Source organism: Leopardus geoffroyi, chromosome B3 (genome assembly GCF_018350155.1).
Source record: "Leopardus geoffroyi isolate Oge1 chromosome B3, O.geoffroyi_Oge1_pat1.0, whole genome shotgun sequence".
Lineage (NCBI taxonomy): Eukaryota > Metazoa > Chordata > Mammalia > Carnivora > Felidae > Leopardus > Leopardus geoffroyi.
In genome coordinates this window covers 134,241,579-134,253,947 of record NC_059337.1, presented here as the reverse complement: position 1 = coordinate 134,253,947, position 12,369 = coordinate 134,241,579, and the positions used below count along the sequence as shown (strand labels likewise).

The following is a 12,369-nucleotide window of genomic DNA, read 5'->3' as shown; positions in this document are numbered from 1 at the left end:
TTGCCAAAACTTGGGGTCAACCTAAGTGCCTTTCTCCCTTCCTTCTTCTTTCCTTCTTTCCTTCTTTCTTTCCTTTCCTTTCCTTTCCTTTCCTTTCCTTTCCTTTCCTTTCCTTTCCTTTCTTCCTTTCTCTTTTTTTTAATGTTTATTTATTTTTGAGAGAGAGAGACAGACAGACAGAGCGTGAGTGGGGCAGGGGCAGAGACAGGCTGTCAGCACAGAGCCCAATGCTGTGCTTGAACTTGTAAACAGCGAGATCATGACCTAGGCTGAATGAAGTCAGATGCTTAAGCCCCAACCAAGGTGCCTTTCAATGGATTAATGAATAAATGGAATATTGTGAAGGGACAAAAAGAAGTGATCAGGCCACAAAAAGATGCAGAGGGACCTTAAATGCTAAGTTAAAAGTGAAAGTGAAGTTAAAAGTGAAAGTGAAAATGCTACATGCTGCATGATTGCAATTATATGACATCCTGGACAAGGCAAGACCATAAAGACAGTGAAAAGATTAGTGGTTGCCAGGGGCTCAGGAGGAGGGGTATAGAGATGAGTAGGTGGGGCATGGGACGTCTTTAGGGCAGTGAATTTGTCTGTAGGACACTGTAATGGTGGATACATGACAAAACATTTGTTAAAACTCATCAAGTACACGGGGCGCCTGGGTGGCGCAGTCGGTTAAGCGTCCGACTTCAGCCAGGTCACGATCTCGCGGTCCGTGAGTTCGAGCCCCGCGTCAGGCTCTGGGCCGATGGCTCAGAGCCTGGAGCCTGTTTCCGATTCTGTGTCTCCCTCTCTCTCTGCCCCTCCCCCGTTCATGCTCTGTCTCTCTCTGTCCCAAAAATAAATAAACGTTGAAAAAAAAAAAAAAAAACTCATCAAGTACAGAACACAGTGAACCCTAATGTGGTTTAACTATGGACTTTAGTTAATAAAACATAAAATTAAATAAAAATAAAAAATCATCATGATGAAACATTGAAAAAATGTTTTGCTTGTTGTATGCCAATTTCACCCCAATAAAGCTGCTAAAAAAATGACAAAATCTTTGAACCGTCACTTTCTGTGACAAACTGGTAACCTCTGAGCTCCCAGGCACGCTGTCCTCAGTTGTTGCGTCCTTGTAAATAGAAGCGGCTTCTCCTCTTTCCTGTTCAGTACAGACATCTCTCGTGGCTTTTTGCAGCCTTGGAGGGACGGTCACTGATAAGAGCAGCTTGGAAGAGGCTGTTCTCAACATGATGACACATGAAAGAATGGGTCATTTGCTGACGCTCAGCATGTCTGGTCTCCTCTCTGTAGTGGGTCTGCTCTGAAAATTAGCAACTAACTAGATGGGTGTCATTTGGGAGGCTGGAGACCTGAATTCTGATTCCTGTTGTTCTATTAACCGACTGTCAGGTTTTAGACAAATCACTTACTTTCACCCTGGCCGATCTCAGCTTCTTGGTCTATAAAATGAGTGGGTTTTCCGGGGATGGGAATTTCTCTGGCTTCTTCCAGTTCCAGACCCCCTTTCTGTTAATATCAAAACTTCTCCCGCACTTTTCCCTGGAGTGGAATATATGCCATGTTGTATACATATGTCCCAGGGCACTTGTCACAGGAGAAGCCCTCTTGTGTAGAGTCACCGGAGACCCTCCCTCTCTCTGCCTCCAGTTGTGGGTGGAGACCGGGGGGCGACTGGTTGCCCAGGGCCGGGCCAGAGGTTGGTGCTGGTTCAGGCAACAGCTGTTCTTAGCATTCTTATTTTTTCAGTCTTTCGTACTTTTGTACCTCCCAGCCCTGAACTCTCTCTTGGCAAAGAGGATCTCTTCCGTCTCCAAAGAAATGCCCACAAAGCAGCTCTGGTATTTTCTTAGCCCACAGCGGAGAGGTGGTCTCTGGGGCTATTGTGACTCCCAAAAGTCTAAAGCTCAGAGTTGGAAGATTTTCCTAGTAACTGAGACTCCTGAGAGCATTTAACATTTTTTTTTTTTATGTTCAATTAGTTAAGTGTACATTTTGGGATAGAAGATATTCCTTAGCTAGTATTGTGCTGTGAGCCAAGCTTTGCTTACTTTAAGGGCCTTGGGCCATACCTTGAATGAGAAGCTCTGTTAGGTCTGAATGGGGTCATGGTAAAGTACCCCGTCAAATTCTCAACCTGGATATCAAAGTCATGGGGTAATTTCTGTGTATTTGGGGGCCTCTTTCATGTGTCACATACGGATATTCTTTTTGGTGTCTCATTTTGATGTTCCATTTTGTCCTTAGGGAGGGTAGAGGGCAGAGAAGCCGCTTCTCTGACAGTTTATGATATCCTGGGACCACCTTCTGGTCCTCTAGGGCAATACTGAAAAATTAAGCTCCATGAAAAACAACTCACCCAGTTTTTGTATGTTTGATTTTTTGTTTGTTTGTTTGTTTGTTTTTTAGGACTTTGTTTAGAGAAGTTGCCTGTTTCCTCTTCTACCAGTAACCTCCACGTGGACCGGGAACAGGATGTCATCACCTGCTATGAGAAAGCAGGCGACATTGCACTCCTGTACCTCCAAGAGATAGAGAGGGTAAGTGAGGAGCGTGTGTTCACTCCAGCTGATAATTTTTTAAAAATTTCAAACCAGACCGTAGAGAACTGTGGTCAACCTCTGAAAAACCTTCCATGTGTCTGCCTCTGGGTGTAAAGCTTTCCTTACATTTTTCAGTGCATGGGAGATGGTGGGGATTGTGGCATCTTGTGAAAAGTGTTTGGGAAGCGTTTTAGTATCCTCAGAGCAGAAGTGACAGTGTGCCCCGGGGCTGGTTAGTCATTCATGTTCTCCTACGCGAAGTGGGTTGTACTTGCACGGATGATATGCCCACATGATGTACATCTGGGGTTTGGGAGGCTTTACATCCATAGTTACATGAAAGGTCGGCTGGGGACTCCCGGCTGACCTGCTCGGAGCAGGTGCGTATCCCCGAAACCATCTGGGATGGTTTACCTCCAGCAGTCAGTGGTTGCCTGTGGTGTGGGGAACCAAGCCGGCAGCTGACAAGGGGGCCCCCCTGGGCAGGGATGGAGGGAAGATACCCGCGCTCACGCCCTCGGGCAGAGGAGGTCGGAGGCGCGATGGGGCCAGCCAGGTGCGGGCAGCTTGTCTGTTTAGAAGGATCGCTGTCTTTTGGCTCTGCTCTCTCCTCAACCTTTCTGTGTGTAAAAGGAACGTCTACTTTATGAAGTTCTTGTGGAGATGGTAAAAGGATGTGTCAGTGAAGGAACTTAGCCCCGATGCAGAAATATACTGGATTCTTGGTACACGTCACTTATTTTCTACTAATAACAATGGGTTCTAGCCATCTCTACCCCCAGCAGAGTTTCCTGGCATTCTGACCAAGGGCTTGCCACCAGTGTTTCCCCCTTCACACCCAGAGACATGTCCTGCGAGACTTTGAAAATGACACGTCTTGTTTCTCATCAAGTTTATGAGTTCTCTGTTTCCCTAAGGATTAGAATGGGGAGGGGCTGCCAAAGTCTGGCTAGCTCTGTTACGTTGTATGTGTACAGACTGAAGCAGTTTCTTCCCTTAAGTCTTCTCATAACGTGTTGATGTGTGTGATAAGGATCAGAATTGCCTTGTAAGGGGCAGGGAGTGCAGGTGAGAGCCACAGAGAGGAGTCTGGGGGAATGAGGGGACCAGCGTTTGACCTGGCCGACACCAGCATGGGTCGTAAATCGCAGGTCATGGTGTCTGGGAATTCAGGAAGATACTTGGCCGTCTTGCCAAAACGTCCCCTCAGAAGGCTGCTCATATGAGAAAGGAATTTTTCAGTTATTCAGAATTTCTGGTATGATCTTTAAAGAAATGGTCGTGCAGCCTACTTTAAAATGCACATCGTCTTGAACGTCTGTCTTCCTGATAGCCAGTGCTTGGAAGTGGAGACGTCTCTTACCCAGCCAAGCAGTTCTTGTTGACCACAGAGCCCTTGCCACTTAGGGGCCCTTATTTTGCACCTTACTTGCCAACAGTTGTCTGACCCCGTTACCTCGGGGCTGCCTTCTCCTGGCTGGAGGAAAGGAGTTCATCTGTGACACGTGTCTTTAATGACGTGGGGACTGGCAGCTCTGGATGTACTTCCTATTGTGTTCAGTGATAACCACCAGTTCACTGTCGGGTTCTCCCGCCAGACCACCAAGGAGACTTGTATAATCATAGAATTTAAAAGAAAAACTTTTTTTGTGCGGTGTTGGGGAAACAGTGGTCATAGGATGTGAGATTTGGAGATGAAAATGGAGGCCCAGACAGGGAGGACCCACAGGAAGTTAGGACCACAGGTAGGATTAGAACTCTTCTGACACCAAGTTCAGGGCTCACTCATGTCAGGCTGCTGCACACAAGTAAAAGGCAGTGTCGTTTCCCACACCCTTCCCGACAGAAAGCGCTCAGAAGGTATTTGGCCAAGCGAGCGTAGCTCTCGGTAGCGTGGGGAAGCAGCCTCAGCCTAGGGTGTAATCTCAGGGTATAGATGATTTTCACATTTCTGGCTCTGATTTTCCAGTGTGAGTTTTGCTTTATGGGAAATCACTTTGCCCCCCCCCCCCCCCCAGATACAACATGTTGGGGTATTAGTGATGAGAGAGACGGAATGACCCAGATATCTGTTTTGACTGTAGTAGGTGCTCAAGAAGCCATTTGTAGATTGATGGGAAGCGTGGGGGAAAAATAGCCTTTCTAAGTGACTGCTGGGCTGGGTGGATGTTCAAGGTCTTGATGAAGCAAGATTGGTGTTCTATGCAGAAGATACCTACTTGGCCTCTTTTTTTTTTTTTTTTTTTTTTTTAAGTTTGAAGTTAAAATGACTTTTAAGAATTATGCTAACAGAAATGTTAGGGAAATAGAATCTGAAAGAAGTCACAGACTAGGACAAGCCGAGGTTCATAGTGCTTTGTTTTTCTGGGCGGGCAGGCCTTTTAAGTAGAAAATCCCACACACTCTGTTCTGGTATTCGTTCTGCTGGGCACAGGCAGTCGGTCACTCAGTGGTTTCCCCCCATTTACCGGCCATTCCGTAGCAAAGAAACTTCCGTTGGCCAGGACCTCCGGCATTTTACCTACTAGTGGTGGTTTTTTGTTTGTTTGTTTGTTTTGGTTTTCTGAGTGGTTTTCTTCATTCACTAGCAAGAAGAAAATTGGGGGAGAAGTTTTGAGGACAGGGTGGAGTGACACGGTCAATATTTTTTCATGATGTGACACCCCCGAACCGTGTTTCAGAGATGTTTGAGAGTGTTAGATTTGTGAGGCAGCTGACTTAAGCTGTGAGAGGCAGCAGAGCGCAGTGGTATAGTGACAGCCAGGGTTGGGATCTTGGATTTGCCACCTCCTAGCTGTGGCACTTTGGGAAAGTTACTCCACCTTTCTGTGCCACCCGAAGATCCTCATCTGTATCATGGCAATAATAATTGCTATAAGGCTGCATGAGGATAAAATGGGTTCACTCATAGGCCTGCCATCATATGGTTAGCGGTGGAATCTTTCCTAATCTTAGAAGATTTCAGATAGTTGGATAAATATCTGGAATATTATTAACACATTGTTTTTTTTTTTTTATTATTAAACTGTTAAATAATTTTTAGCAGCATATTTATGGAGTGATTTTTTTTCAGAACTTTTCCCTTTCTTGTGCAGAAGCCCTAACAGGACCACGTCTTGCCTGGAGTCCTCATGTCATATCTGGATTCCGGACTTCTGTTTACCCCTGACTGTTTGACCTTGGTCCAGTCATATATTTTCGACTTTCCATTGTCACGGTGGGGCTAACACTGCCTGGTGTGTTTGGGGCTGGTGTTTTCCACCCCTTATGGGACGTGCCATGTGTTATTGTCCCCCTGCCCCTTGTCCAGGGGTGGAGGCAGGGCCGAAGAAAATTTGAATCCACGAAAGCAGGGTGATTCAATATTTGTTTAGAGTTGTTCCTGTTATCTTAGGGTTAAAGAGCCATCTAATTTTCTCAGTTTGTTCTCTGAAGGGGAGTAAGACACTCCTACAATTGTGCACATGTAGTAATTTAATCAAACAAATCGAATTAGAACGGATCGAATTAGAAAGGACACAGGCTGTCCTTGATTTGTTTGTCTCGAGCTGGTGGCATTATGCCAACGGTAAATAAAGTTACCTGCCCCACGAGGAGCGTCTCCTGGTGCAGCGATAGGAATAAAGATGACTTCATTTTTGAAGAGCATAAGCCGAGCCCCGCTTTTGGCAAATGAAATCATCCCGTCTGTGTCCTTTGCACGCCTCAGCCAACCAGCTGGTTACGGCTTTCTTGAGGAGAAGCCGCGCCGGGGTTCAGCTTCACCTTCTGCCGGCAGTTCGTTTCTTCACGCCCGATTTTAGAAAAGAAGTCACTGCTAAATTACGGGGTGCCGGAGACGTTTCGTGGGCAGTTTCAGTGCTGACGTTTGGAGGAGAAAACAACTGGTCCCCAAATATCGCGGGGCCCGGCCCGGGATTCCTGCTCCATCAAGGCGTTGCTCCCTGGCCAGCACGGGAGGCGCCCGCAGTGACGTCGTTGACGTGCCGGACTCTGGGCCGGATGACATGGAGGTCACGGCGGGTCTGGAATTCACACGAGGTGTCCCAGGAGAAGGACCCCGCGCCGCTGATGGGGAAGGCAGGGGGTGACTCTGGAGGTCCACGTGGCCGTGCTTCTGGCTTTAAAACGTGAGACGGTAAAGAAGAAGATTCTTGCTTCCCTCCGCCTCTCCAGGGCCTGCCTTTCCACCCAGGCCAGGGCACCAGGTGACTGACTGTTCGTAGCTCACGAACTTTGCTTCCTTAAAGAAACGTCGAGCGGCTGACTAGCCAATAAATGTGCTCTGACTCTGGGCCTGCCATCTGGCTGCCTGGGAGAGGAGGCCACACACACTTGAAGCAGTGGTAGAAAAGTCTGGAAACCGGAAAAGAACAGCAGCTGATTTTAATTTTCGTGTGTTCCCAGCCAGCCTTTCCCCTCGTAATTGCGTGGCATTCAAGAGTTTCGTATCTGTCCTTTGTCACTCAACATTACGTCGGGACTTCAGAATGTTTTCATGGCCAAATAATATTTCATCGAGTGGCCGGTCTCTCTGACAGAATCAGCTTACTGCCGGGTCTGCCCCATTGTTGTAAATAACGTGGCGATGACAGCTTCCTGCGGGGACCTCTCCCCCTTTGCTTTCGTTGTTTTCCTGACGGCAGATTCCTGCAAGTGGAGATATTTTCGACATTCTCATTAACTACATATTGTGTCCATTGGCTCCCTACGAGTCACACTAACATCTCCCTTCGGCGCGCTGGGAGCATAATGGTTGCTTTGCACTCTCAACGGGCTTGCTGTTGTGTAAAGGTTATTTTGCTGATCTGGTAGGTGGAAAAAATGGGACCTTGCTTGCGGTTTTCGTTTGCGTTCCTTTGACTATCAGTCAGGCTGAAATTTTGTCCATCTACTCCCAGGTTGCGTTTTGTCTCTTTTTGAATTACAGCTTTATTGAGTTATAATTCACCTACCATACAGTTCACCTATTTATTTATTTATTTAATTTTTTTTTTTTTAACGTTTATTTATTTTTGAGACAGAGAGAGAGACAGAGCATGAATGGGGGGGGGGGTGTGGGGGAAGGCTCAGAGAGAGGGAGGCACAGAATCCGAAACAGGCTACAGGCTCTGAGCTGTCAGCACAGAGCCTGACGTGGGGCTCGAACTCATGGGCTGCGAGATCATGACCTGAGCCAAAGTCGGCCGCTTAACCAACTGAGCCACCCAGGCGCCCCCAGTTCACCTATTTAAAGGAAACCATCCATCTGTGGGTTTCAGCCCCGCATCGTGCTCTGTGCTGACAGCTCAGAGCCTGGAGCCTGCTTCAGATTTTGAGTCTCCCTCTCTCTCTGCCCCTCCCCCACTCAGGTGCTGTCTCTCTCAAAAATGAATAAATGTTACCAATTTTTGGAAAAAAAGCTATTTTAAAGGATACCATGCAGTACTTTTTAACATATTTAGAGTTGTATAACCATTCGCCAATATTTAATTCCAGAACATTTTTGTTACCCCCAAAAGAGACCCTGTACCCGTTAGCATTCACTCCCCATTTGCCTCCGATCTCCCCGGTGTGTATAGACTTGTATATTCTAGATTTTTCATTCAAGTAGAACGCTACCACCTGTGGTCTTTTATGACTGGCTTCTTGGCTTCATCCATCTCGTGGCACGTTCCAGTGCTTCATTTCTTTTTATCGACAAACGTGCCATTTTGTGGATATACTGTCCAGCATTTTATCATTCACCATTTGGGTTGCTTCCAGGTTTTGGCTGTTATAATAATGCTTCTATAAATTTTCACATATAAGATTTTATGTGGGCAATGTTTTCATTTTTCTTGAGTATATTCTTAGGAGTGGAAACTGGTAACTTTATGTTTAACCTAGTAACATTCCTTTCTTGCCTGTGTTTACTTCCTGTCCAATTTTTGGATGAAGTTTTTTTTTTTCTGATAATTTGAATAAAGTCTTATATCATAAATATGTTAGCCTTTTAATCATGTTTGCTCTGAATATTTCCCCAATCAGTAAATTTCCGTTTGCAAGTTGCTTATAAAATTTCAATCTGTATATAGTTGAATCTGATTTTTTAAATTACATTTACCTCATTGTTTTAAAGCTGAAATCATTGGGGCACCTGGGTGGCTCAGTCGGTTAAGCAGCCGACTTTGGCTCAGGTCATAATGTCACGGTTCATGAGTTCGAGCCCCGCATCAGGCTCTGTGCTGATGGTGCAGAGCCCGCTTGGGATTCTCTCTTTCTCCCTCTATCTCTGCCCCTTCCCTCACTTGCTCTCTCTCTCAAAATAAAGGAACCAAACCAATTAGACAATAAATTTCATATTAAAAAAAAAAAAAAGCTGAAATCTTGGGATAACCCCCTCCAGGATTTAACATTTTTTTTCAACCATTTTCCACATTTGTATTATTTATTAAAGAAATCGTTTTAATGTTTATTTATTTTTGAGAGAGAGAGAGACAGAGACAGAGTGCAAGCAGGGGAGGGGCAGAGAGAGGGAGAAGTAGAATCTGAAGCAGGCTCCAGGCTCTGAACTGTCAGCACAGAGCCCGACGTGGGGCTCAAACTCCTAAACGATTAGATCATGACCTGAGGTGAAGTCGGATGCTCAACTGACTGAGCCACCCAGGCGCCCCTCCATGTTTTTAATTTCGAAATCTTCTTGGGATTTATTTTGTTGTATGATGTAGATATGACTCTAAATTACTGTTTTTCTCCAATTTCACTGCTGCTTTAAGATGATCTTTTTTTTTTTCACATTTTCTGTCATATATTTTAAGTCATTCAATAAAATTTTAGATACAACAGTCATTTCTGGCTGTCCTATTTTGTTCTCCTAATCTTATATTGCACCAATATGACACTACTTAATAAGTACTTCTTTATGATGAGTTTCAACATCTGAAAGGATTAGTAACTATGCATTAGTCTTATCTTTCAGAATATCCCTTGTTCTTTTCTCATGATACTTCTAGGTGAATTTTAGAATAATTCTGTTGAGTTCTAGAAAAATCCTGTTGGGATTGGTTGGATTTTTATGAACCCTATACATAATTTGGAGAATCATATCTAGTCTTCACTCATCTATGACCATGATACCACTTTCCGTTTTGTAAGACTTCTTGTTTCACAGATTGTAGTCAATTTACTTTATTCCCAGATCTTTTCCATTTGTATTGCCTTGTGAATGGGATCATTATTTTTTAATTATATTTTTGCACATAGCAGTGCTATTAATTTTTTCGTTCACTTACACCAGCATTTACCGAGTGCCTTCTGTGCTCTGCAGTGTGCTTGACACGAGGGACTCTGGAATTAATAAGCCACAGAGTATGTCCTTAGGAAACGGATGATCTCGTGAGGACACAGGTCTATAACCAGTGTGGGCAGTGTTTTGGTGGGGAGTACTCAGCAGACTCTGCAAGCCCAGAGAAGGGTCTTGGTGGAGCAGCATGGTAGGTCAGGGAGGGCTCCTGAAAGACAGGACACCTGAGCTGACTTTTAAAGGCTGGCAAGGGTGGCAGCATAGGATTATTAGCCACAGTCCTGAATTCTGTAAAAATAGGATCGATTCTTTTCATTTTTCTAAGAATATGAATACATGGCAGAGGAGTGATTTTTGTTGTTGTTTCTTCCTGTCTAATATTTTCCGTCTTATCCCTCTCATGCCGTCCCTACAGATTTTTGCCCCCATCTCCGGTTTTTCTAAAGCAACGTGAAAAGAATGAAAGTGGTAGAAAATGTAGAAAATGCCATTATTTTGTTCCTGCTTGAAGGTAATTCATAAATATCTGCCCATTAAGGATTAAAATGTTTGTGTGCTTATTAAGTTTCCCACTTACAATTCATAACCATTATGTCGGGTATATATTATTATGCCCATACACAGATGAGGACAGTGAAGGTCTGAGAGATTGAAGGAATTGTCCTAAGTCCACAGTGGTGAGGAGTATCAGAACATGATCTTGAACCTGGGTCTTTTGACCTAAAGTTTTCGGCCTCTGCCCCCTTCCTGTCATGCTTCCGCAGTCACTAGCTGCATGCTTTTGCCAAAGCAGACTGCACTTGTGAAGAGGGTTTGTTGGCAGTCTTCTTGCAAGGAAGTGTTTATCCACAGAACAAGTGGTGGCTTCGACATGCCAAACAGTGCTCCTGCCCAGGCCCATGTGTTAGAGGCTCTTTGTGAAGACGGGATGAAATCCAAGGTGCTTAGCTGAGCTAACTTATTCTCTGCCTCCCCACTGTGTCTTTCCCATTCTTCCCACTTATAACCTAAAGCCTCATCCTGGCAGCTCTGACCTCTTATCTTTTGAACTTTGTTCTGCAAGCAAACACAGACGAAGAGGACAGAGGCGGAGGAGCTGGACTGCAGAGTCAGGTGGACCTGAGTTTCAGCACCAACTCTAACACAGGCTAGCTGCGCGTTTTGGGCAACTCACTCAATGGGACAAAGCCTCGCTGTCTCCTTCAGTGAAGAGAGGATAGTGTATCTCGGTGGTCTTTTCTGGGGGAATAAATGAGAGCCTGTGTACCTACATAGTACCTAATGCATACTAGGTTACCTTCGTATTGCCTTTTCCCCTGCCTTTCTGATTGGTCTTGCAAATTTATTCATTCATTCACTACATATTTTATTTATTTATTTATTTATTTGTTTATCTATCTATCTATCTATCTATCTGTCTGTTCTGTATATTGAATGCTTACCCTACACCAAACACTGCAGTAGGCACTGAATGTATTAGCAAATGAGATACATGTGGCCCTGACTTTGTGGAAGTTTTAGCACTGTGGAGGGAGACAGCCAGTACTCAAAGACAAAAAAATACATCAATAAACGCAGTGAAGGAAAAGGATGGGATGATTTGAGAGGGAATAACAGAGGCAGGCCTACTTGATGTTAGGTGGCTAGGAAAGGCCCTTCCGAGAAGGTGACAATCAAGCTGACATCTGAAAGGTGAGAAAGATGACAAAGGTAACAAGACCCAGACTGTGTTAGAGAAAAGTTATTCAGGCTGCTTGTGGAAAGTGGGAAGGAAGAAAAGGAGAAAGAGATTCCATTTAGGAGACTAGTGTAGAAATCTAACGGGAAGTGATGGTAGCTTAGATGGAGGTAATGGTTGTACTAATGGGTAGATAGAGACATATTTGAGAAACAATTAGAAGGGACGTGGTAATAGATTAGATGTGAGAGAGTGGCAGGGTGTCCAGGCTCACCCCCAGTGTCCGATTTGGGCAGCTGGGTGGATGATGTTCTTTATTAAGACGGGACAACTAGAGATTTGTGTTTTGGAGTGACCCTGGACTTCTGGAGATTTAATCATGCTCAGAGTTTTCCTGGGGGTGGAAGTTAGGCAGTTCTTGTCTCAAGAAGGCATTCTAGAAGGTAGGAAGGAGGTGCCCAGAAAGGGGCCCCTGAGGAAGAGTCTTCTCCCTGAGCTCCAGGTGTATAGAACCTGCCTAAGACTGACATTGGACCAGGGAAAGCAAGAATTTCCTCCCACCACCAGCCACATAACAAACACAACACCAAGTAATGAGTAACAGCAGAATACTGCTGGGAAAGGGGCATGAAATTGGAGAGAAATCCCCTCTGTAGCCCAAGCATACAGGGACTGCTGAAAACAAATTGGAACAGAAACACCGAGGAAAACCCTCTGGCATACCAGGTCCCACAGTAAGCACAAGTTAGTAGCCCACTACTTGAGGAGTTTGCAATCTGTGGTACTTTGGAAGTAACTATAGAGACAACAAAACCCAGCCCAGCTTCATCCTCTGACTACATTGGCTCAGTCCCCCCCATTTGTTGCCTTTTAGATGA

General features: G+C 45.0%; 1 protein-coding gene across 7 annotated transcripts in view; it reads left to right on the top strand.

Moving 5' to 3' along the window:
* The window catches only part of TTC7B (tetratricopeptide repeat domain 7B), a 256,147-nt gene that overhangs the window by 62,888 nt on the left and 180,890 nt on the right, over positions 1-12,369 (top strand). For all 7 annotated transcript variants that reach the window (XM_045451860.1, XM_045451858.1, XM_045451859.1 and 4 more), the window contains exon 4: positions 2,416-2,546. In XM_045451860.1, the coding sequence (XP_045307816.1) occupies positions 2,416-2,546 (131 nt within the window). The remainder of the gene's footprint in view (positions 1-2,415; positions 2,547-12,369) is intronic.